This window comes from Pteropus medius, unplaced genomic scaffold, assembly GCF_902729225.1.
Source record: "Pteropus medius unplaced genomic scaffold, Ma_sr-lr_union100, whole genome shotgun sequence".
Taxonomy (NCBI): domain Eukaryota; kingdom Metazoa; phylum Chordata; class Mammalia; order Chiroptera; family Pteropodidae; genus Pteropus; species Pteropus medius.
Genome location: NW_024347788.1, coordinates 13,500,960 through 13,522,328, shown reverse-complemented (window position 1 = coordinate 13,522,328; position 21,369 = coordinate 13,500,960). Strand labels below are relative to the sequence as shown.

At 62.0% G+C, this 21,369-nt stretch overlaps 1 protein-coding gene across 1 annotated transcript in view; it reads left to right on the top strand.

Annotated features, from left to right (window-relative positions):
- The window catches only part of ARHGEF10 (Rho guanine nucleotide exchange factor 10), a 71,757-nt gene that overhangs the window by 25,528 nt on the left and 24,860 nt on the right, over positions 1-21,369 (top strand). The window contains exons 9-20 of the mRNA XM_039877343.1: positions 96-259; positions 3,185-3,301; positions 5,693-5,807; positions 7,335-7,441; positions 11,049-11,126; positions 11,351-11,530; positions 12,001-12,117; positions 12,591-12,683; positions 14,769-14,939; positions 16,280-16,425; positions 17,645-17,829; positions 18,687-18,847. Coding sequence (XP_039733277.1) covers positions 96-259; positions 3,185-3,301; positions 5,693-5,807; positions 7,335-7,441; positions 11,049-11,126; positions 11,351-11,530; positions 12,001-12,117; positions 12,591-12,683; positions 14,769-14,939; positions 16,280-16,425; positions 17,645-17,829; positions 18,687-18,847 — 1,634 coding nt within the window. The remainder of the gene's footprint in view (positions 1-95; positions 260-3,184; positions 3,302-5,692; positions 5,808-7,334; positions 7,442-11,048; positions 11,127-11,350; positions 11,531-12,000; positions 12,118-12,590; positions 12,684-14,768; positions 14,940-16,279; positions 16,426-17,644; positions 17,830-18,686; positions 18,848-21,369) is intronic.

Here is a 21,369-nt window from a genome sequence, read left to right as displayed (position 1 = left end):
CCCCCGGCTCGCGCCCGTGCTGCGGAATGACCACCCACGAAGCGGTGGCTGCCGGGGTCTGAGCTCCGAATCTCATCCTGGCCTTTGTGCACCAGATGAAATGCTCTACGACGATGTGGAGCGCGGAGACGAGGCTGGGAACAGCTCTCTGGAGGACGGGTGGAGTTCGAGCGAGTTTGAAAGCTACGGCGAGCAGAGTGACTCCGAGTGCAGGAACGGGGTGCCCCGGCCCTTCCTCCGCGGCGGCCACAAGAAGCAGGTGAGCTTTCGGTCCGTCTGTCCAGGAGGCAGAGTGTCGCCGTGACACGTGACCACCGGTGCGCAGAAGTTTGAACAGGTGTTACTGAGATGTTGCCGTGGTTTGGGGGAAGCACAGATACTGGTATAATCACGGCAAGGTGGGAAAATTAGATTTTTATGAAAAAAATCAGTGAAAAGTCCCCAGCAAGCTCGTGCTCTGGAGTGCTTCGAGGGTGTGCGTGGCATCTCTGAGGCGTTCGTGTTGTGCACACAGAATCCCGTTTGTGCACAGCGTCGCTGCCCGCTTTGCACACTGGGTTGATGCGGGTCTGCATGGGGCACGGTGCCACCCCGCTGTCCTTAGGGGCACTTTGAACGTCAGCATTTCCGACAGGGACAGGAGCGTATAAAAATAGAACGTCACAAAGGATGTGAGGGACAGAAGTTCCTAGCTGTCCAGGACTATCCTTCCTTAAAGAGAACTGTGTGCACATGCGTGCATGCATGCATCTGTATGCGTGTGCGCGTGTGCACGCACGCGCGTGCGGTATGCATCGCGCGCATCAATATTAATACATGTCTTGCCTGCCGGCGCCTGCGTGCGATGCATACATCTTTTACCGTGCACCTGCGTTATTGTGCTGCGTAATACGCGCGCATCATGTCTGCGTTATATTAATAAATGCACATCGTTATTATTCTGCGTTGGCATGTGCTTTGCCAGCAGCAATATCGCGGCGTCGCGTGCATGTGTCGTGTAATGCGTGTGTGCATCTACACATATACTCTTGGCGTGTGTAATAAAGTCGGCTGTCGCGTCTTTGCGATGATGACAACTGCGCCTATAATAATGGCCGTAATGGCCTTGTACGTATGTGTCTGCGTGCATGTGTATTGCATGTGCGTATGTACACCTGCGATATTAATGCCGCATCGACGCACTGCGTGCATCTGCATGTGGAGTGTAAATCACCATGTACAATGCTGTATGCATCTTTGCCGTCGCGTCCACTAATAATGCGCGTGTGCATGTCGCGTGTATTATTGCATCCCTGAATCGTCGCGTGCTCAAGTATTATTGCATTTGCATATTAATGCGTGATGTGTCGTCGGCATAATGTGCTTACGTGCATGTACCATGTGTGCAGCGCCGATATTGTGCGCTCAATGATATTAGACCGTATGTGTGGTATTAGTAGTAATGCGGCATGTTGCGCATGTGCATGCACACACGTGCATGTGTGTGCACCTGCGTGTGTGCGTGTGTGCGTCTGCATGTGTATGCGCACGTGCGTGCATGTGTGTGCGTGTGCATGTGTGCGTGCGTGCATCTGCATGTGTGCGTGTGCATGCATGCGTGTGTGCGTGCACGTGTGTCACTCCTGCGTGGAGGGCCCAGCAAGGAGCTCAGACTAAAGCGTGAGCTCTCCAGCTGGGTGGCGTTCAAGGGCGGCCGTCGGGCAGGTCCGCTCGTCAGCGGTCACTGTCTGAGCTGCGTGCGTTTGTTGCTGGGTGTTTGTGCGAGATTGATTTGTGCTGACGTCTGCACCATAGTGATGTCTCTGTGCTCATGTTCTCTCCGTGTGAGGTTGAGACGCAGGCCACACGTGGCTGGCCAGCCTGACTGGTTGATGTAGCCGGAGACCTCATGCCTCGCTCATGACGGCCCCAGCCCGCTTGTGCCCCGGGGGCCGCCTGCCGTGTAGGGTGGAGCCTCCACGTTGCCTCGTATTCTCACGTTCTGTAGACTTGTTTCATGAAGCGTGAGAACAGCCTGCCCGACAGCTCGGCGTCCCCGAGCCCTCTGCCGGGACCTCCCGTCCCCAGAGTCATGATGGCCAAGCTGAGCCAGTGAGCGAAGCCACAGGTGCACTTGACTCAGTGTGGCCGAGCCCCACACTCTGGGTTTAAACTGGGATTCGAAAGTCGTGCTTTGTCCGTTTTGGGCAGGAAGCGGGGTTCAATGGGTGCCTTGAGAGAGTGGTCAAACGCCTTTACCTATCGTCCTGGCTCAGCCTGGTTGGTCATGGCACAAAGCGGCCGAGGTCGGGCTTGGCCCCTGGTGAACCCGGCAGCGTGGTTCTTGGGCAGAACCTCTGCCCTCCTCGCTGTGGCTCGTCCCAGACCAGCCGCCTGCAGTGCCCAGCGAGGGTGAGTGTCGGGCGGCCCAGTGGCCTCCCTGCTGGGGGTTACAAGATGCAAGGTCAGCACAGAACCAGCTCACGGGTAAGGGGCAGGAGCACGCGTCCCCCCGTCCCCCAGGGCAGTGTCCCGGGAGGGGACAGAAAGGCGTTTAGATGGGACGGTTGTCTCAGAAACAGTCTCACGTTTTTATCCAAAGTTACTTACTGTGTCCTTGTCCCAGTTGAAGTGGGAGACGTTCTCTAAGGAGCAGAGGGGCCCCCTTTCCCTAGTTGAGACTGTTGTGGCCACAGAGCCATGATTCCTGAGACTTCGCTGCCCCCCACCGCGCCTCCCCGCTGGCGAGAGAGAGTGACGTTGGTTTGGGGACTTAAAGCCCTCTGCTGGGCATCCCCAGCTCACACCCTGCTTTAGTGCAGCCCTGAGCTCAAGTGTCTTTTGCTTTGGTGCTGACCTAAGGGACAATTTGTACATATTTTCCATATGTCATTGTTTTATTTTCATCAAAATATGAAGGAATGACCGTGTACGGATTCTTGGGTTTGCACTTGTTTGTGCATAGAAAGATCTGCAGTCTGTCTCACCGAAGCCGTGTGTCTCTCCACAGTGCTTTACTTACTCGTGTATTTATTTCCAAGAGCCTGCGGGCTGCGCACGGGGGCTGGTGTGGCGTGCGGTCCCCGGGAGCCGTAGAGGAGGAGCCTGCCACGCACCAGGCGCTGCCGAAGCCCTTCCAATGGAAGATCGTCTCAAGTGCCAAAGAGCGTTTTTGTGAAAGAGCCGTTATCTCTCTATGCTGTAGCTGTCCCATGACCTGGCCCGCTTGAAGGAGCACTATGAGAGGAAGGTGAAGGATCTGGTGGCCAGCACGGTGGGCTCAGTGGAGATCCAGCAGCTAAAGCAGAAGCACGAGCTGAAGGTGTGTGGCTCGCTCCTTGACCAGCTCCGTCGACGGCGCTTACTCAGACACAGGCCGTTCCCAAAGAGCCAGGCGCCTCCCGGCCGCAGCCGGTTCCTGCTCCTTCTGGGGCATCATTGGCCGTTGGTCTCGCATTCTCTCACGTGTGAACGATGGGGTTTTCCGGTGGGTCCCCCGTGTCCGGTCCCGGCCCGTCGAAGGCGGAAGCCAGCTGCACGAGACCATAGTAACTCTTCATAACCGTGTTATGTCAGAGAACGTAATGAGAGATTTATTATTGTTTTAAAGTCCGCATTAAGAAGCTCAAAATTTTCTCAGCTTTAGCTCGCCATGCAGTAAATACAGGTGAACGAAACCCCGATAAGCCCGAGCTTGCTGGGCGCCGTCATTTTTGCGGGCATGAGGGCTCCGAGGCCGGCGTTCGGGGGCTGCTGGCTTTGCACGTGGAGGTGGTCGCTTCCTTGAGGTGTGTTTTAAAAGGGCACTGTCAAGTAACTTTTCCTGCACTTCGGTCTTTTGTTCTGGTGTTTCGTGACTTGCTTATTCGTGGTGCGTGGCATTTCCCTGACAGCAGGCTCTTGGGTCAGTCAGCTGCTTCATTCTAGAGTGTTCTGGGCCCTGGACTTTTCCAAACGGGAGCGGGATCTTGGGACCCGCGTCCTGTCGTCCAGTTCGGTGCCGCGTGTTCCTTGCAGGAGGCTGCGCTGGGCGTCATCCAGGGTCTGGTGGGTTTTCTGGGGGCCCAGAGCTTGGCTGTGGGGAGCTGGGCACTGGACTTGCACGGGCTGGCGAAGGAATGGGGCACATGGGGAGCAGGGAGGGGTGAGCTGGGCGGGTGGCCCAGGCCAGGCCAGCGACGGCCGTCATCCGGGCGAGGCAGCGAGGGCCGAGTTGGGACCTGGCCTCTGGGTCCTTCTGGCCCCCGGCCCTGAGGTCATCTTGCTGCGTGTGGCGGCGAGTTTTGGCCGCGAGGCTCCGTGCTCGTCTGCAGCCCTCATTCTCCTGGGAGGGAGCCTGGGCCGGGAGCGGGGCGGTCAGGGTGAGCCGGGCACAGCGTCCCGGTCTGGGGGGCGTGGGGAGGAACGGAGTGGGGGTGTGCGAAGGGGGCGGCCGGGCTGGAGAGAAGGCGTCGTCGTCAGGGCCGTGGCTGCGATCGGTGTGGAGTGCAGGCCTCAGGGCCGGAGGCCCCAGTGGCTTTAGGGTATCGGGAGGGAGAATAGAGTGGCCCGTGCTGACCACTGGGCTTGGGGTCCGCAGCTTGGTCTCAGCGGGTTGGGTGGCGGCCTCGAGAAGCCTGGGAAGTAGAGGACTTGTGGACTGGGCCGGGGCTGGAGGGACGGTGTCTGACCACTGCCCGGGGAGTGATGCGGAGCAGACCGCGTGGCCGAGTCGCACGGCTGCAGCCTCCGGTGCCGCATCAGGCCCGACCCCTGGGCCGGCAGCGGGGCCTCCGCCCGCGGCTTTGCGGCCGGGAGCTGGCCCTGAGGTCCATCTGGGCGCTCGGGCAGGGGAGGGCAGGCCCGCGGGGGTGACACAGGTGAGCCGGCCGCGGTGCCGGGACCGCCCCTCTGTGGGGGTCCTCAGGAGGCCGGCGGCCAGCGTTTGCAGGCTCGCTCAGGAGGCCCGGCCTTGGCCCGCGAGGGGCCGGCTGCGTCTTCTCTGAAGGAAGAATCACGCTGCCCGTGGCCAGCGCGTCAGACGTTAGGCCCTCGAAGAAGCGGAAGTGTCAGTAGCTCACTGGCGCCGTCCTCGGCGGCTTCCGGGCGCTGCTGGCCGTGCACGTGGCCGTCCACCGAGGCCCCCGCCTGGGGCAGCCCAGTCACCTGACTCCCGCGGCCGGCACGCTCTTTGTGACTCTCCAGCCCCTCACCGGGCTGCCCCTCTGCCCGGCGCTCGACTCCTCTGTCTGCCCCTGGAGTGGGCACAGGCGGCTCTGTGGGGTGCGCGGGCCCTGTGAGCCCAGGGCTGGCCGCCACGGGGCTCAGGAAGGAGCCGGCGGGGCGCAGTGGCCGGTGGGCTGGGGCTGGTCTCGGTCACTTCTGTCATTTCCTGTGACTTGCCGCGTACCAGCTGTGGGCTGATTCTCTGCCTGCAAGGCCCACGAAGCCGTGTCCGCACATGATCACGATACAAACCAGGATGAGTTTTAAACATGGCGGGGAACCTTGTAGCCACGCCAAAGGGGGACTCTTTTCAAAGTATGTTTTTCCTTTTTTTTATAAAAAAAAAAATCAGACCCAAAGCAAGCAGCTCAGACCACATGCCCACGTCCGAAAGCCGGTTTCAGGCGACGTTTCGTGACCGAGCTACTTGACAGTATTCTTTTAAAACAGACGGGGAGCGGGCGCGGGCCGGTGTGGACCGCCGCACATCTCCACGCCCCCCCCGCAGGTGCAGAAGCTCATGCGGGCGGCCAGGGAGGGCACGAAGGACGGGCTCGAGAGGACGAAGGCCGCCGTGAAGAGGGGCCGCTCCTTCATGAGGACCAAGCCCTTCGTCTCCCAAGGTCTGTGGCCGCAGGCGGCTGGTCGCCAGGGCCCCGCCAGGCGGGGGGCGGGGCTTCCCGAGGCCGAGGGCGCTGGGAGGGCTGGGGGGCCGTCCCAGGGGGCACAGGCAGCGGGCAGCGGTGGACTAAGCGAGCTCCGCAGGGACCCCACCTGCTGTCCCCTCCCAGGTCCTGGGCCACTGCCCCTCCCTCCCCTTCCCAGGGGCTCCGTCCGTCCCCCCCAAGCCCTCGGGGACTGGGTCAGCGAGCTTGTTCACAGCCCGGGCGGCGTGCTCGCTGTGTGCCAGGCCCCCCACCCCCGGTCTGGGCGTCGTCCCGTGGGGCCCGAAGCCCGATGCTCAGAGGGACACATTCTGAGCAGGGACATCGGAACCTCTCCCCTGGTGGGACGGTTTGGGGTGATTCCAGAATTTCGGGTCTCACTAAGGGGCCGCAGACCCACATGTTCAGCTTGGCCACGAGCCAAGGACGCTTCTGTGCACTGACGCGTGACAGGAACCCGTTCACGCCCGGGGAGCCGAGAGCGCGCGGCGCAGCCTGGCTCGGCGGCCCTGATGTGCGCGGTGCAGCCTGGCTCGGCGGCCCTGATGTGCGCGCGCGGCGCAGCCTGGCTCGGCGGCCCTGATGTGCGCGGTGCAGCCTGGCTCGGCGGCCCTGATGTGCGTGGCGCATCTGCGGACACGCAGTTCCGTTTCTCCCGGCGCTGCAGCACGCACAGCGGTGTTGACGGCAGGCGGCCTGCTCACCGTGCCTGGGGATCACTTTAAAGCCGCCCGGTGCCTCGAGGACTGGCCCAGGAAGACTGTCATTGGAGCTAAAGTCAGCAGCCTGTACAAACTCAGTCCTAACGAGGTCTTCAGCCTCTCAGGATGGAGGGAAGTGGGCAGCGTCCCCAGGGTGACCTGGCGAACGGACGGGCCCGTGGGTTCTGACGGAGCTCGTGCCCTGACGACGTGCCGGCCGCACGCCCGCGGCCCAGGGCCAGGCCCAGGGGCTGGGGCTTGGGCCACAGCCTCTGCTTCTCTGGTGTCCTGCCATTTGTGGATTCTTTCGTTTACTTTGCATTATCTGAGTTTTTAAAAATGGATTCCTCTGGTCTGAACCTTTTTGATTTTGAGGAGGTTGTGCCTGTTCAACTTGCGGCAGGACAGGCAGGCAGAAAGTCCTCGCCAGGGACCGAGGGCTGGTTCTGTGCTCACCGCCTTTCCCTGTGTCTGATCGTGACAGGTGACAGATCGAGGAATTGAGATACTCATTTCTACTCTGCCATCTGGGTATTCAAATGACACCTCTGCCCTTGTTTAAGCTTCAAGTACTGAAACGTTCACATAGCGACCCTCGCTCAGTCCCCCGTGGGGAAGATGCTTTCTTGGGTTAGTTAAAATTTCACTGTAGTCACCGCTGAGTGGGACATAAACACGGAGGTTGAGGTGCCCTCCCAGAGCGTCGATTCGACAGCTCATTTTACTGCTCTGGGACGTCGCATTATCCCAAGGTCACAGTGGTGCGTTCTGACTTCCCTTTAAGATGCCAGACCCGGTCCCGAAGAAGAACAGGACGTGTTCATCGACGTCGACTGCCGGCACCCCGAAGCCGTCCTGGCCCCGATGCCCGCGGGGCTGTCTCAGCAGCAGGTGGGTGGGCCGGGCAGGTGCTCGGGGCCTCGGAATCCCGTGGCTCCATCCTGGTGCCCCTTTGGGGAGCGCGTGGGTCGTCCACGCTCGGCGAGAGCCCCCGACTGCTGTGTGGCAGAGCGTGTGAGCTCCCGCGACTCATGGGGCTTCCAGAGTGCCCGTGAATCCCTTCGTCTCTGGAAATAGGCAGCAGGGGAGTTTTGCAGTGGTTTCCATTTGTTATTTTTGGGTAAAAGAAGAAAAGTTCAGGAACAAGAGAGTGCTCAGAGTTGGGGCTTCAGGGCTGGTGGTTCGGGGAGCGCGGGTGTGGGCGCCTAGCACGACGCACATCATGGGTGGGTAGATGTATAGACAGGAGAGGTGACAGATGGTTGATAGGTAGGTAGGTAGATGGATATAGACACATAGCTGGATGATAGGGAGGTGATGTAAATAGATCAAATAGCTAGGTAGGTAGGTGGGCGGGTAGGTGGGGCAGATAGGTGGGCGTATGTATGGTGGGCGGGGTGATAGGTGACGGGTGGATGACGTGGGTAGATGAGCAGACAGATACACGCATCACGTGGAGCGGAGGCCGGTGGGTGGGAGTCTGCCAGGCGGCGCCCCACGCGGGACGCTGCGTGCGGCTGTGGGGTGTCGGCAGCCCCGGGAGCGCGCATCCCGGCGGCGCTGGGGCACCGAGCGAGCAGGCTGGCGGAGATGGAGGACGCGGTTTGACCGGCTTGCGGGCCGGGAGCAGGTGCGCCTGATGCCGGACACGGGGCCAGCACCCGTGCTGCGTGCTCCACGCGCTTCCTCCCGTCCGGTCCTCGCACGTCCCCCGCCACACGCATTCCGCAGAGGAGGACCCAGGCTCAGAGGAGGCCCGTGATCCAGGCGGCGCAGGTGGGCGCGCCTGTCCAGGGGCTGAGCTACGTCTCTGGCCCCGAAGCCTGCGTCCTCGGCCCCTTGGGCTCCCCGGGAATGTGGGCCATGATGCTGGTGGAAAGGGTCAGGGACAGTCCCCGCAGGGGCAGAGCAGCCCGCTGCCGAGCTACGCCGCACCTCGCCTTGGCCTCGTGGGGTCGCTAAGGCTCAGGCGGCCTCTGCCGGCTCCGACCCGGCTCACCCCGCGCCTCTGACCTTTGCTGTTTGGGCTCCGGCCACTTCCGGGCTCTCCGTGCTTGTCCTGGCAGGACCTGGCTCCGTCTCCGGTGACTCGATGACTCAGTGGTGAGGTGCAACAGCAGAGTACCCCAAGGCAGGGTGGCCCAGAGGCATGGGGGGCTGCCTGGTGTCGCTGTCCAGGCAGTGGGGTTCGGGGTGCAGGAGGGGAAAGGGGAGCCCAGAGTGTCTAAACAGACGCTCACGTCCGCCAGTGTGTTTTGGCCACTCCGCGGGCCGGGAGGTGACCGTGAGGGGGTCTGTGACGCGGGAGGAGCCACGCAGAAGGCACCCTGGACTGGCCCCAGAGCTCAGCCCCTGCCACGCTGAGCCAGGAGCCGTCAGGCTGCCTGCTCACTTCCTGTCGGCCCCGTTTGCCTGGGCCATGGGGTGTCCACGTCTGCCTCCATCTTCCTGTGACGTGACGGTGACGACCGAGCTACGCGACGCGCGAGGGGCTTTGCCTGGTGCCCCGTGCAGCGCGGTCAGCGCCGCACACACATGGCTGTGGCTGTCACAACCACAAAACACGACCCACGTCTAGGACTGCGGGTGCTTGCTTCCAGCTTGTCACGACTTGCACGGCGTTTTCCCACGGGCCACCGTGTGTGTCCCCAGGGGGTCCTGAGGGGCCAAGCTAGCACAACTGTGACCGAAGCGCTGGCTGTCAGCCTCCTTTTCAGACCGAATTGGTGGAAAAACAGCAGGAAGCCATGTGATTTCACGGGTTGTCACTTAAAAAGTAGTCTTGGTGCCAGGCAAGGGCCCTGTCTGGTCACCCCCAGGGACAGGAAACCGCCCTCTGGCTGCGGGACAAGGCCACTCCCGGCTCGTCCACAGGCTTTGGCAGAAAAGCTCGTTTGGGCGGTGAAGTCCCCTCTGTGACCTTGGTGTCGGCTTCCCAGTCGGATGGTGACGCTGTGGCCTCATTGCCGTCCTGCTGGGGGTCCCTGTGCCCAGCGACCCTGGAACGCGGACCCGGCGTGCAGGAGCCACAGGTCTGGGGGCTTCCTCGGCCCACTTCGTGTCTGTCACACAGTGACCCCAGGTCTGCTGACCGACACGCTGGTGCCGTCTCAGATGCGGTTCCTGCGTGACACTCCAAATCTTCAGCCTCCAGACCCAAGGCGGGGTCTGCGGGTCCGAACGTTGGGAAGAGGCTGGCCTCGAGGGGACCCTCTGCCAGTCTGGGGTGTGACCGGTCCTGGGGTCACACTTCCATTCTGGATCGAAGGGTCCGTGCCGGGCCTGTGCCTGTGACCCAGCCGAGGTGATGCAGGCCGTGGGGCTGGCCGCAGCTGAGGGTCCGGGCCATGGTCCTGCGTGCTCGTGCTTTGATCCCAGACACAGCTGCGCTTAGGAAAAATAGATCACTTCCTTAAGTCTCCAGAAAGGTTGAATTTAGTCATTTGTGGATGGAATTGGTATTTTTGGTAAAGAACAGAATGACCCCTTTGTCAATCGTGCTTTGTGAATCCGGCTGGCCCGGCGCGCCGAAGGCCTTCACCTCGTGGGGGACGCCGTTTCTGCCGCCAGGTGGCACTGGGCTGTGGGGACTCGGGGAGGGTGGGGTGCGTGCGTGGGCACGCGGCCCTGTGAGGTGGGGAGGGGCAGAGAGCCTCAGAAGCGACCTTTCTATAACTTGATGCTGTTTTCCATCGTTGGCAAAAATAACTTGCCAGACACTGTTGAGGGCTGATGAAAAGCTGAGCGTCATCCTCGGCCGTAACAGGCAGGCGACGGCAGTTTGTGTGCACGTTGGTCGTGACACCAGACGGCAGTTTGTGTGCACGTCGGTCGTGACACCAGGACCTGGCGTCGGTGTTTGGAGGGCCAGTGCCTGGGGCGTCGGTGTTCGGAGGGCCAGTGCCTGGGGCCGGTGTTTGGAGGGCCAGTGCCTGGGGCGTCGGTGTTCGGAGGGCCAGTGCCTGGGGCCGCAGAGGACTTTCGGCAGCTCTGAGAGGACACTGAGTGACTTGCTCCTGCGTCCTCCCCCTCGAAGGCCCAGCGTCTGCTCCCCCGCCCCCCACGGGCCCTTCGCGCTCCTGCAGCTTCGGAATGATGGATTCTTCGCATCAAGAGGAGCTGTTCTTTTAATAGCTAGTTAATACAGGAAATACGTAACTCAGCGTCAGGCACGTGAAGTAGAGTTAGTTAATTCAGTTCATTAGTGTCATATAAGTGAATAAATTTATTATTAGTGCTATAATTTTACTTGTCCTGCTGTAGTTATAATTTGTATTCTGAGGATTAAAAACACATAATTGTAGCGGTGGGAGGAGCATGTTTTGTGTCCATAATGCCAGTTAACACACCATTTAAAATATTTTACGGGCCTTTGGAGGTTCGATTTACCCACTACTTTGAAAACAAAACCCAAAATACTGCTTTTTCAATAAGGCTCAGATAGAAATAAAATTTGTATGAAGTAACTTCTCACCATTATATTTTCAAATTCCAACAGGTTGCAAGAAGATACATTCTTGCTTCGATTGTCGACAGTGAGAAGAACTACATAGATTCTCTCACGGGGATTCTGGAGGTAGCTAAGTGTCATGTCACGAGTACACGCGTGTGGTATTGGCCTTTTGGTACACGTGTATTTTTGTTACGTGTATATACTCACATATGTGAACCATAAACCACTCCAATCTGTAGAATTCCCGTAAGAATCCAGATGCCGTGTCTGCGCGTTGGCGCCGGGGGAGCGCGCGTCCCGCGTGCTTCGCCTTGAGGGGGTCTGTGCCGTCTGTCTCTGTGCATCAGCAGTACGAGAGGCCGCTGTCGGAGATGGAGCCCAAGCTCCTGAGCGAGCGGAAGCTGAAGGTGGCGTTTCGCCGGCTCCGGGGGGTCCTGCAGTGTCACCGCCTGTTCCAGATCGCCCTGGCCAGCCGCGTGGCCGAGTGGGACGCCGTGGAGATGATCGGCGACGTCTTGGTTGCTTCGGTGAGTGCCGGCGCTCCGCTCGCAGGCGGACGCCCCCCGGGACGCTGGCGGCCGGGCGGCGAGGCACCGGCCAGCGGCCCGCAGGGGGCAGGGTGGGCCGCCTCCTGTGTTCTCGCGAGAGGAGGGGGCCGTGGGCGGTGCTGGGAAGCCGGGTGGAGACGCAGCGGCTCCGGGCCGGGTCCCTCGTCTGGAAACATCTACTTAGGGAGCATTTGCTTAGATGGAAAGAACCTTGTGTTGTGGGTGGGGTGGGGGCGAGAGCGTGCCTGCTCCGTGACGGCCACGCCGGGCGTCTGTGCGCAGGGCTGCCGTCGGAGGGCACGCGGGCGCTCGGCACCGCGCCGACGAGGCCCACGCCGCTGCCTCGCGAAGGCTGGGAGCAGCGTGGCCGGTGCCGCCTGTCCGGGTGTCAGGCCTCGCGTTCTGGCCTGCGTGGGGGGCACGTGTTCTGAGCCTCCCCCTGTCCCCAGTTCTCTAAGTCCATGGTGCTGGACGCCTACAGCAGCTACGTCAACAACCTGGGCGCTGCGGTGGCCGTGCTGCGGAAGGCCAGCGCCGCCAAGCCCGCCTTCCTGGCCTTTCTGAAGGTGAGCGGGGTCTGTTCCTCCGCGCTGGGTTCCCACGCCACGGCAGGCACCTCTCCGTGCACACGTGGGCGGCTGGGTGGACGGCGAGGAAGGCGGGAGCCGACCCCGAAGGAAGCTGCCTTTTGCTTCTGCCCCCGGTGTGATGTTGGGGACACCGGAAGCGGCATCGGGGATGTGGGTCGAGGTTTGTGTGGCCCAGAGTCGGAGCCGTGAGCACACCGTAGGGGACCCCCGGGCGGCTCTGCCGTCAGGTGGGGGCCCTGAGGCCCGTGGGTGCTGACGTCCTGCACAGCCCCCTGGGGCCTGTGGGCGTGTGCTGTCTCGTCAGCACGGGGCCCTGCGTCACAGGCTGGGGTGTGCCCGTGACAGGAGAGGCCAAGCGGACAGTCCCTTCACGTCCTGCCCCCCACCCCAGTCTCGCACGTGTGAGCCTCCAGTGTGCGTTACGGTGACAGCAGACTGTGTCCCCACAGCAGAGCCAGGGGTCCAGCCCGGACGGCATCACCCTCTACGGCCTGATGGCGAAGCCCTTGCAGCGGTTCCCACAGTTCATCCTGCTGCTCCAGGTGCGCCCGCCTGCCGGGGCCCGGCCCGCAGCCCCCGCTGTCTGGAGACGGGTCCGTGCAGCCGGCAGGGTGTCGCCCCCTTACCTCCTCCCAGGTGGTGTGGGGGGCGGACGGGGCAGGCTGGCTGGGCGCGTGTGACTGTGATTCCGCCTGCCCAGCCCCACGTAGGGTTTGGCTGGACGCTGACTCCCGGGGTGGTGCAGACCCTGCAGGGTGGCTGGCCTGTACCTCGGACGCGATGGCAAGGCGGGGGTCCCCAGATTTCCACGCTTCTGTCCATCTTGGCCTGCACGCTGGAGGCCCCCACAAACCCCCTCAGGTTCCCCAGCTCCTGAGCTCCAGAGGCACCTCACCGGCGTTGGAGGGTTTCTCATGAAGCCTGCAGCCGTGGGGCGGGTGCGGGCCGAGCGTGGGGTGGGCCTGGACCCCCCGTGCCCCCTGCTCCTCGCCCCCACACGGCTCCCCAGCCCGGTCCCATTCGGGGCTGATGGAGGGTCCACGATGGCACGGTTGATCAGCCTGCCTCACCTAGTGAATGGCAGTCGTTTGTCACTGGCCTTTCAGGGGGGTCCACGCTGGCCCCGCCTGTGCTGGCCCCGCCTGTGCTGGCCCCGCCTGTGCTGGCCCCGAGCGACGCTCGGCTGGCTTTCCGGTCACCTCACGTGACTGTGCTTGGCTCACCTGCTTGTTAAAGTCGATTGAAAATTTATAGTGAAATCGTCGGTAGAAATGAGCTGGCATTTGAGAGGCTCTGAGAAGTCTTCCCGAGGGATCGTCTGAAATAGTGCTGGTTCAATAAAAGTAGTCATAAAAATGTGAAAAAGGGCACGCGTTCAGATGTTAAGATGGGTTATTTCTGTGCTAGGCTTATAGGTCATTTTCCACTTTTCGTTTTTTTCAATGCTCACGTCAAATGTCCTACACCGATAAATTAATGTGAAAAGCCCTTGTTTTTCCCAAAGCAAAATATCCCGAAATGGTTTGCTTTACTTAAGGAAAGTACTGTGTGCTCAATGTCACGGACAGCGTCATCTGGGAGGCACAGCCAGCAGGAGGAACAGCCACTTGGTCAAAGCACTGAGGAGGCCGGTCTGGTCCGGGCTGAGGAGGAGGCAGAAACCAGGGAGGCAGCCAGGTCACCCTGGGATCCTAGCCCCGGGGGACGGGGGGCCGGGGGATAGGCCCGGGAGATGCCAAAATGAAGGGACAGGGGCGGGGAGGCTCCATGCGCCAGGCAGAAGTAACTGTGTGACCTACTGCATGACCTGTGAAGCAGCGTGCATCCCGTGCAGGAATCTGTCGTGTGACCTCAAGTGACCATCCTGGTGGAGCGTGAGTGCGATGCCGTGGGGCGTTGCTGGGCACCAGCCTCTGCTGGTATGACCATGGGGACATGTAGGGACTGTCCTGCTGCGTGCTGACTGAGGGGACACGGGGACTCAACCCTCGGCGTGCTGACCATGGGGACACGGGGATCAAGTCCTGCCATTCTTAAGCTGATCTATGGGGACACGAGGGACCAACTGCTGCGTGCTGACTGGTGAGACACGGACTGTCCTCTCCAGTGCTGACCATGATTCCATGGGGACACGACCTGTCCTGCTGCGTGCTGACTGGCGGGGACACGGGGACTGTCCTGCTCGTCGTGTCCTCTGAGGGACGACGCCGTTTTCCCATCAGCAGCGCTTAATTTTGTTTTCGTAAAAGTAGCTGTTGACGTCTTCGGCCAGGTCGTGATTCACATAGTGCGTCGTCCTTCCCAAGGGCTTATTTTACGCTTCTCCAGTAGCCTATGTCATTGTCACTCGTCGCTGGCCAGTTTAGGGTGGCGGCTTTTCTACCGGTGGCGTGGTTTAGTCGGGTATGGTCTTCGGCCTGGCATTAGTTTTTAGTTGAGGGCGGTGGCGTGGTTTGGGGGTCGGAGCGTGTGGCAAGTGGTTTTCGATTAAGGGAGCGTGTGGTGGGCGTGGGTTTGGGGGTCTGGAGCTGTGGGTGGCGTGGTTTTCGGGTCGGGAGCGTGTGGGTGGCAGCTGCCAGCTTCCCCACACCAGCCCTGGCTGCCGTCCTGCCTGGTCTCTCCAACAGGACATGCTGAAGCACACGCCCCGGGGACACGCGGACAGGCTGCCCCTGCAGATGGCACTGGCGGAGCTGCAGACGCTGGCGGAGAAGCTGCACGAGCGGAAGCGTGATGCCGACCAGCGCTGTGAGGTCAAGCAGATGGCGAAGGCCATGAACGAGCGCTACCTGAACAAGGTCCCCGCGCGTTCCCCGCCACTGCCGACGCCGCTTCCGCCCTCACTAACAGGCCGTCGGCCGCCGTTCACCACTAACCTCTGCGCCTTCCGCGTAGCCCCCCGGCCCAGGTCCCTAGCGGGCAGCGGATGGAGAGCCTGGGGCGGGTCGGCCACGCCGGACGCTGCGAGCTACAGGCTCGTGGTCCCTGTGGCCCCGGCCCGGAAGGGCAGAGCCGCTCCTGCTGCAGAGGTTCGTGCAGCCTCCCCCGCCAGGCACAGTGACAGCGTGAAGGGCACCTGTGTGCGCTCGTCTGCACCTGTGCGCGCTCGTCTGCACCTGTACACGGGGGCTGAGCCGCACGTACCGTGAAAGGTGATGCAGGGTTCAGGGTGAAGCTGTGTCTCAGCCGCACGTTTCCCAGACCCTGTTCCCGCTGCAGGGGCTGGGACGATTCCCCGCGTTCTTCCCCGCGTGGCAGGAAGAGCTTGATCGACGTGAGCCGCGTTAAGCAGTTAGCGTAACATTCGATGTCACCAGTCTCACCTTTCCTTTGTGTCAGTAGGCTTAATTTCCTGCTGTACAGCGACAAACTCAGTATTTTAAGTGTAAGACCTTCGTTGTAATGCATTTTAAGCAACAGGCTTCTTTCCGATTCTCCAGATGATTCATGAGCAGAAAATCACACGAGACGGTAGTTTAGTCACGCTTCCTGTGGCGCTCGCGTGTTTGGGCACGTGTGGTGCGGGGTGCTTGGAGGCACGCGGGCGGGCGGGAAAGCGAGCGTGGCCAGACGGTGTTAGAACCGGCGGGCAGCAGAGGCCATCCGGGCGTTTCTGCCCGGTTCTGGGTTTCCTGGTGGCTGACCTGTCAGGACAAGTGTGAGTCCTTCACGCCCGAGCCAAACACGGCTCGCGAGAGGCTGCGGTGGCCGTCTAACTGTGCTGCCCGTGGGAAACGTGGCTGCGAAGCACAGACAGCCGCTCCCGGTCGGTGTAGGTACCAGAGGCAGAGCGGCTGGCCGGCTGCAGGGCGAGTCTGGAGGGGAGGGAGCGTTTGTCCCGGGAAGTCGCTTAGGGGCACTGACGGGTGGCTGCAAGAGAAGCCTCATTTGTGGAGTCGTTGCCTCTTAGCTGCCAGCGCGTTCAGACGGGACTTAGATCCCTTTCACCCTTTAGAATAACAAACTGTGAAACTGGGTGAAGCTGCTTTCTGAGCTGCTCAGACGGGGAGCATGGGGGCTCCCTCTGAGGAAATGTCTGAGGCTGACGCTGTGCCCCCGCCTCGCACGCCTGTTTCTCCCGCCCCCTTCCTGGCGGACGCGGTCGTGGGGACCGCGTCACGTGTGGCTGTGACTTCAGCTCCTCAGCAGCGGAGACCGACACCTCATCCGGTCCGACGACATGATAGAAACCGTCTACAACGACAGGGGGGAGGTCGTCAAAACCAAGGAACGCCGGCTCTTCATGTTAAGTGACGTGCTGATGTGTGCCACCGCCACCGCCCGGTAAGGAGGGCGCCGTCCCCCGCTTGGCCAAGTGGCCGTGTCCCCGTGTGTGGCTCTGATGAGCCAGCGGCTTCCCTGAGTCTCATCGAGACGGCCGCCCTGGGCGTGCAGAGCTCACTCGGGGGTCCTGGGGCCCGGGGACCCCCGCGCGCTCTCACAGGCTCGTCCTGAGAGGGCCGTGTGTCCAGGTCCCCGCCAGCAGAAACCAGGGCCGTAGACGCGCTTTCTCCCTAAACGCGAGGCCAGTGCTGCAGCTGCTTCAGGCCAGGTCCCCTTCTGGTCCCCGTTGGGACACCTCCAGCTGCTGCTCTGCAGGGGTGTCTCTGGCGAAGGCTTCCCCTCCGTGATGAAACTGGGTTTACCCACGTGCGGTGTGAAGCAGGGACGTGGGTGACACGCGATCAGCTCCTGCTTCACACCGTGTTACGTCAGAGCTGTTTGTGCCCCACGCGTGGGACGTTGAGTTGGCGGAGGGAGTCGGAGCCGGTGAAAGGTCGTCCGGTGAAGGTGGACGGACCGTGGGGGAATCGGTCGGAGCCGCAGCAGTGCCCGTGGCGTGACCGGAGCGGCAGCCGCGGCGCTGTCCAGGAGCCACGCGCAGTGGCCGTTGAGGGGCAGCGGCGTTTTCAGGAGTTTTGGGAGCTTGAAACCGTCCACAGCGGGGCGTTTGCACCACGAGGGGGTGGGGAAGCGGGGCGCCCCGGCTCCCAGGGGGTCAAGGGTTCCTGCTGCAGGGCAGCCTCCTGCACATCCCTCCTTCTTCCTGCGTTTGACTGTGTGTGGGTGTCGTGAAGGAGGGAGGGTGGGTGCTCCGGGAGCGGGGTCTCGGGCAGGTGCTGGGCGCACAGGTGTTTGTCCTGTCGTCTGAGTGGAGCCGCGTCACGCAGCGAGTTGGGGCTGCTCGTGAGCAGGGCAGGGCGCTGCGGTGCGGGCTTCCGGCGTCTCTCCCCGGAACATCGAAGGCGGACCCCCAAACCCCGGGCCGCGCAGCAGGAGGGGAGCGAGGGGGAGCCGGCGAAGCTCCGTCTGTGTGTGCAGCCGCTCCCCAGCGCCGGCGTCACCGCCTCAGCCCCCCTCAGATCGTCAGGCGTCGGATGCTCACAGGAGCACCCGTCCCCGGTGCCACAAAGGCCGAGGGCCACCGGTCTAAGGGATGGAAAGGGCCACGACTTCTCCGCCTGCCGTGACTAAGTGACGGTGTCCTGGCGGTCTGTTCCAGCCCCGCACACGACAGCAACGCTCTGGTGTCGGCCGGCAGCCAGCGGTACCTGCTGAAGTGGAGTGTCCCTCTCGGACACGTGGAGGTGCTGGAATACGGCGGTGATGAGGCTGCAGGGGAACACGGCACGGGGCCCACGGCGCATTCCCCCGAGAGCCTGGCCGTGGTGGCCAACGCGAAGCCGCGTAAGTGACGCGTGTCGATGTGCGTGCCGTCGAGGGGCCAGCCTCTCGCAGTGTGAGCAGCCGCGGCACAGCGGTGACCGTGGGCTGCGGGACGTGGCTGGCCTGCCAGGTTGGGGGCTGGTCTTTGGCGCGTCCTGCGGGGTGGCCATGAGGTGAAGTCAGAGGGGCGTCAGACACCTAGGAAATGCTTTAGCAGTCGCCTGTGTCGATTCGTCACTTCTAAGGGGTCTTCAGACCGCACGCTCGGAACCGGGTGCGGCGTCCCTGCTCCCGCCTTCTCTGTCCCTCTTGCAATCCTGACCGGGCTGGCTAAGTCCCTTCACCGGCCTCCGAGCCCGTGTCGCGGGCGGAGCAGCCAGGTCTGAGACGGGAACGTTCACACGCGCACTCCGCAGTCGTCCAGGCCGTTCGTTCCCGACACGCTCGGAAGGAACCTCGTGAGACCGTGCACGTCTCTGGCCGAGCACGCATGCTCGCGGGAGCTGCCGAGCACGGTGCGGTGGCTGCCGGTCCCGGGGGCTCCGGACCGCGTCCCCAGAGGCGGCGGTCCCCGGGCGGCCGCGTGCGGTCCTCACGCTCTGGGATTGCCGGCTCCGCAGGCCCGCTCCGATATAACGTGCACAGTCTCAGCTCGCGATCGAAATGCCGGACTGCGTCACGGATTTCAGAAGGGGGGACACACTCAGGAGTGGGGTGCAGAGGCGAAGAGAGCAGGCGCGGAGGGAGAAAGGGTTTTCCGAGTGGACACGTGTCATTAAAACGAATGTGTCGTTTGTTCAAAGTTCTTAAAAATCCACTTAAGTGATTTGGCGGTGTTGATTGCAAGTCATATTTACGTCTTGGTTTTGTGCATTAAGAAAACGCCTTTGCGTTTCGTGACGGTGGCAGAGTCTCCAACGCGTTTGAGTGGGGTCGCCTCATCGCGTTCGCATCTCCAGGGGCGGCCTTGACCCACGAAGTAGATGCCGTGCGCTCGGGCAACCCACACTTCTCAGTCACTTTCGTAGCTGTGGCTTATGCTGAGCTAACTTAAGATGCGAATCGGTTAGCGATGTTAGGAAGTTAAAAGCAGGATGACTCAGTTTATAAAAATATTTCGTGGGACACGGAGCCGGGAGCACGGTAGCCGCCTCGTTGGTGCCGGGCGTGGCCGCGAGCTCTCCGAGAGCTGAGCGGACGGAGATCCGAACTCGTCGTTGTCAGTCAGTGAAAACGTGTCGTTTTGGCGCGTGAATCTTTTAATTCGTCCTGAATTTAAGGAGAACTCTGTTGTCCTGTTGTGCGTCGAGGACTTTGCGAAATGCTTGAAAACATGAGACGGCGCTACGCAGACCCGCCACGGGTTCGTCCCGTCGTGTTCCTCGAAGGCGGAAGGACGTGACCTCAGAGAAGCAGGTTTTCGGGGGGCGCCGCTTGGCTCCCGTTTGCCTCCCGTGTCATCGCGTGTGATGCATTGTGTCGTGGACACGCTGCCGTCAGTCGGCCGTGGACCGTTCGCCTCGCCGCGGTTTCTGGAGCTCGGGAGCTCGGCGGCGAGGCTTCTGGCACGGTCTCCGGTGTCCGCACACTGTCTGGACGGAGAGTTGAAGCGAAAAACCCGCCGTTCGAGGGAGATCTGTCCCGCTTCGTTTCCTGGGCGGGAGCATAGCTTGGGCTTAGGGTATCCGATCGCCGCTCTTTATTTCGTGGTGGTGGGTGTGCTGCCTTCCCGCGTGAGCCGTCACTGTGATGGCTTCATGTCAGAAACTGGGACACTGCCAGCAGCGGCTGCGTGAGGGACGGTGCCTGGGCCAGCACAGCACGCGTGGCGTCCCAGCTGGGCGTGCGCGAGGTGCTCAGTGAACATTTGTGAGCGAATGAAAAGGAAGATGGAGCCCTCGGTCACCGTTACGTTTCTGATTCGCGCCATCCTCCCGCCTGTGTGTTTATCGACGGCCTGAGTGACGCCGAGCACGCCGTCCGGTGACCCCACACGAGGAGCTTCGAGCAGGGCCGCTGCAGCTTGGAGCCGGGGACGGGCGTTGGACACGCGGACGTCACGGCGGGCACGCTCCCTGGCGCGGACGCAGCCCGTGCTCTGGGAGTTCGAAAGAGGTTTCTCAGAGATGGTGCCTTTTAAGGGAGTTATTCCAGAGCGCGGCCGCACCCGACACGTGCCCTGGGAACAGAGCGGGGCCACATGTGACTAGCGCCTCCCGAGCCTGTGGCCGTCCGTCCCACGGGAGAGTAAACAGAAGGCGTCTGGGTCCGTCTGGGTCCTGCGGGCTGCGGGGAGGGCTCGGCTCCGCCGGCTCGGAGGGGCTCTGACAGGGTCCGCGCGTCCGCATCAGGCTCCATGTCCCGAGGGGCGGCTGCTTCTCCTCCATCGTCGTCTGCTGACCCTCCTCCTGCTCTGCTGCCAGAGACATCTGTGCTCGGCGCCAGGGGACACAGCGGGGCTGAGACAGAAAGCAAGCGAGTCGCTCGTGGGTCTCTGAGCTCTTCGTCTCTTGGAATAAAGAGGAGCAGGGTGCAGGCGACAAGCTTACGTCAGCTCCGTGACCAGGGAGAACCGATGTGCCTGGTCGCCCATGGGTTGGGCCAGTGACAGAGGCTGGCGTGTCTGGACGCAGCCGTCAGGCGGGAGAGGTGTCCTCGGTGCACGTGTCCCAAGGAGGCCACTCTGCTGCGCCCCGTCCCCTCCCTGCGCCCCGTCCCCCAGAACGCTCCGTAAGTTAGGGATCTCAGTCCTGCATCGGACGAGTTTCTAAGCTTTTTTAAGGTGTCGTGCTGGCACACGATAACTCGCCCATTTCGAGTGTTGGGTGGCCTGTCGCTTGTGGGGGCGGACAGTGGACAAGCCCTGAGGGCTGGAGGCTGCCGCACACTGAGTCTGCAGTTTGGGGGCTGACGCGGGGTCGTGATGCCTCATGCGCCCCGTTTGTAAAGTGGGTTCGGGCTTCACCGCAGCTGCGAAAGGAGGGTGTGGAGAGAGTGGTCCTCAGAACGCTGTCTGAGAGGACGGGTTTTCTCGACAAGTCATGTTCTGTGTGCGCCGGAGGCCTGGCCTCCTGCCGGCGCCCCCGGGGCGTGTGCTGCGGCGTCTGCGGTCCCCGTGGATCAGTAAGTGTTACGAGGACAGGGGGGTGCGGGGTGGACTCTCCTGCGACAGCCTCGACAGTGGCCGGGGCGAGGGTGGGGCCGTGCGGCTCGGGGACAGTGACGGTCTTCGTGGCGAAGCCGTGGTTCTGTGGGCCGCTCAGCCCGCGGGCCACGGTCGGGCACCGGAAGTGGGCGTGTCGCTTTCAGCATGTGACCATCTTAAAGGAGCAGATGGAGGCGAATCGGTGAAGCCGATGCCACGCTTCGATTTCCTCGGAAGGCTGCGTTCACTGAAAGTTAATAAGCGCAAAGACGCGTGTCATTAGCTAAAAAGTTTTCAGTTACAATCGTGCGGCTGAGGGGGTCAAGTGGGCGAAGCTCGGCCGCGTGTGTGGCCCCGGTCGGAGGTGGGACCGAGGCGTGGCGTCAGCGGGGAGCCGAGTCCACCGTGCGGCCACG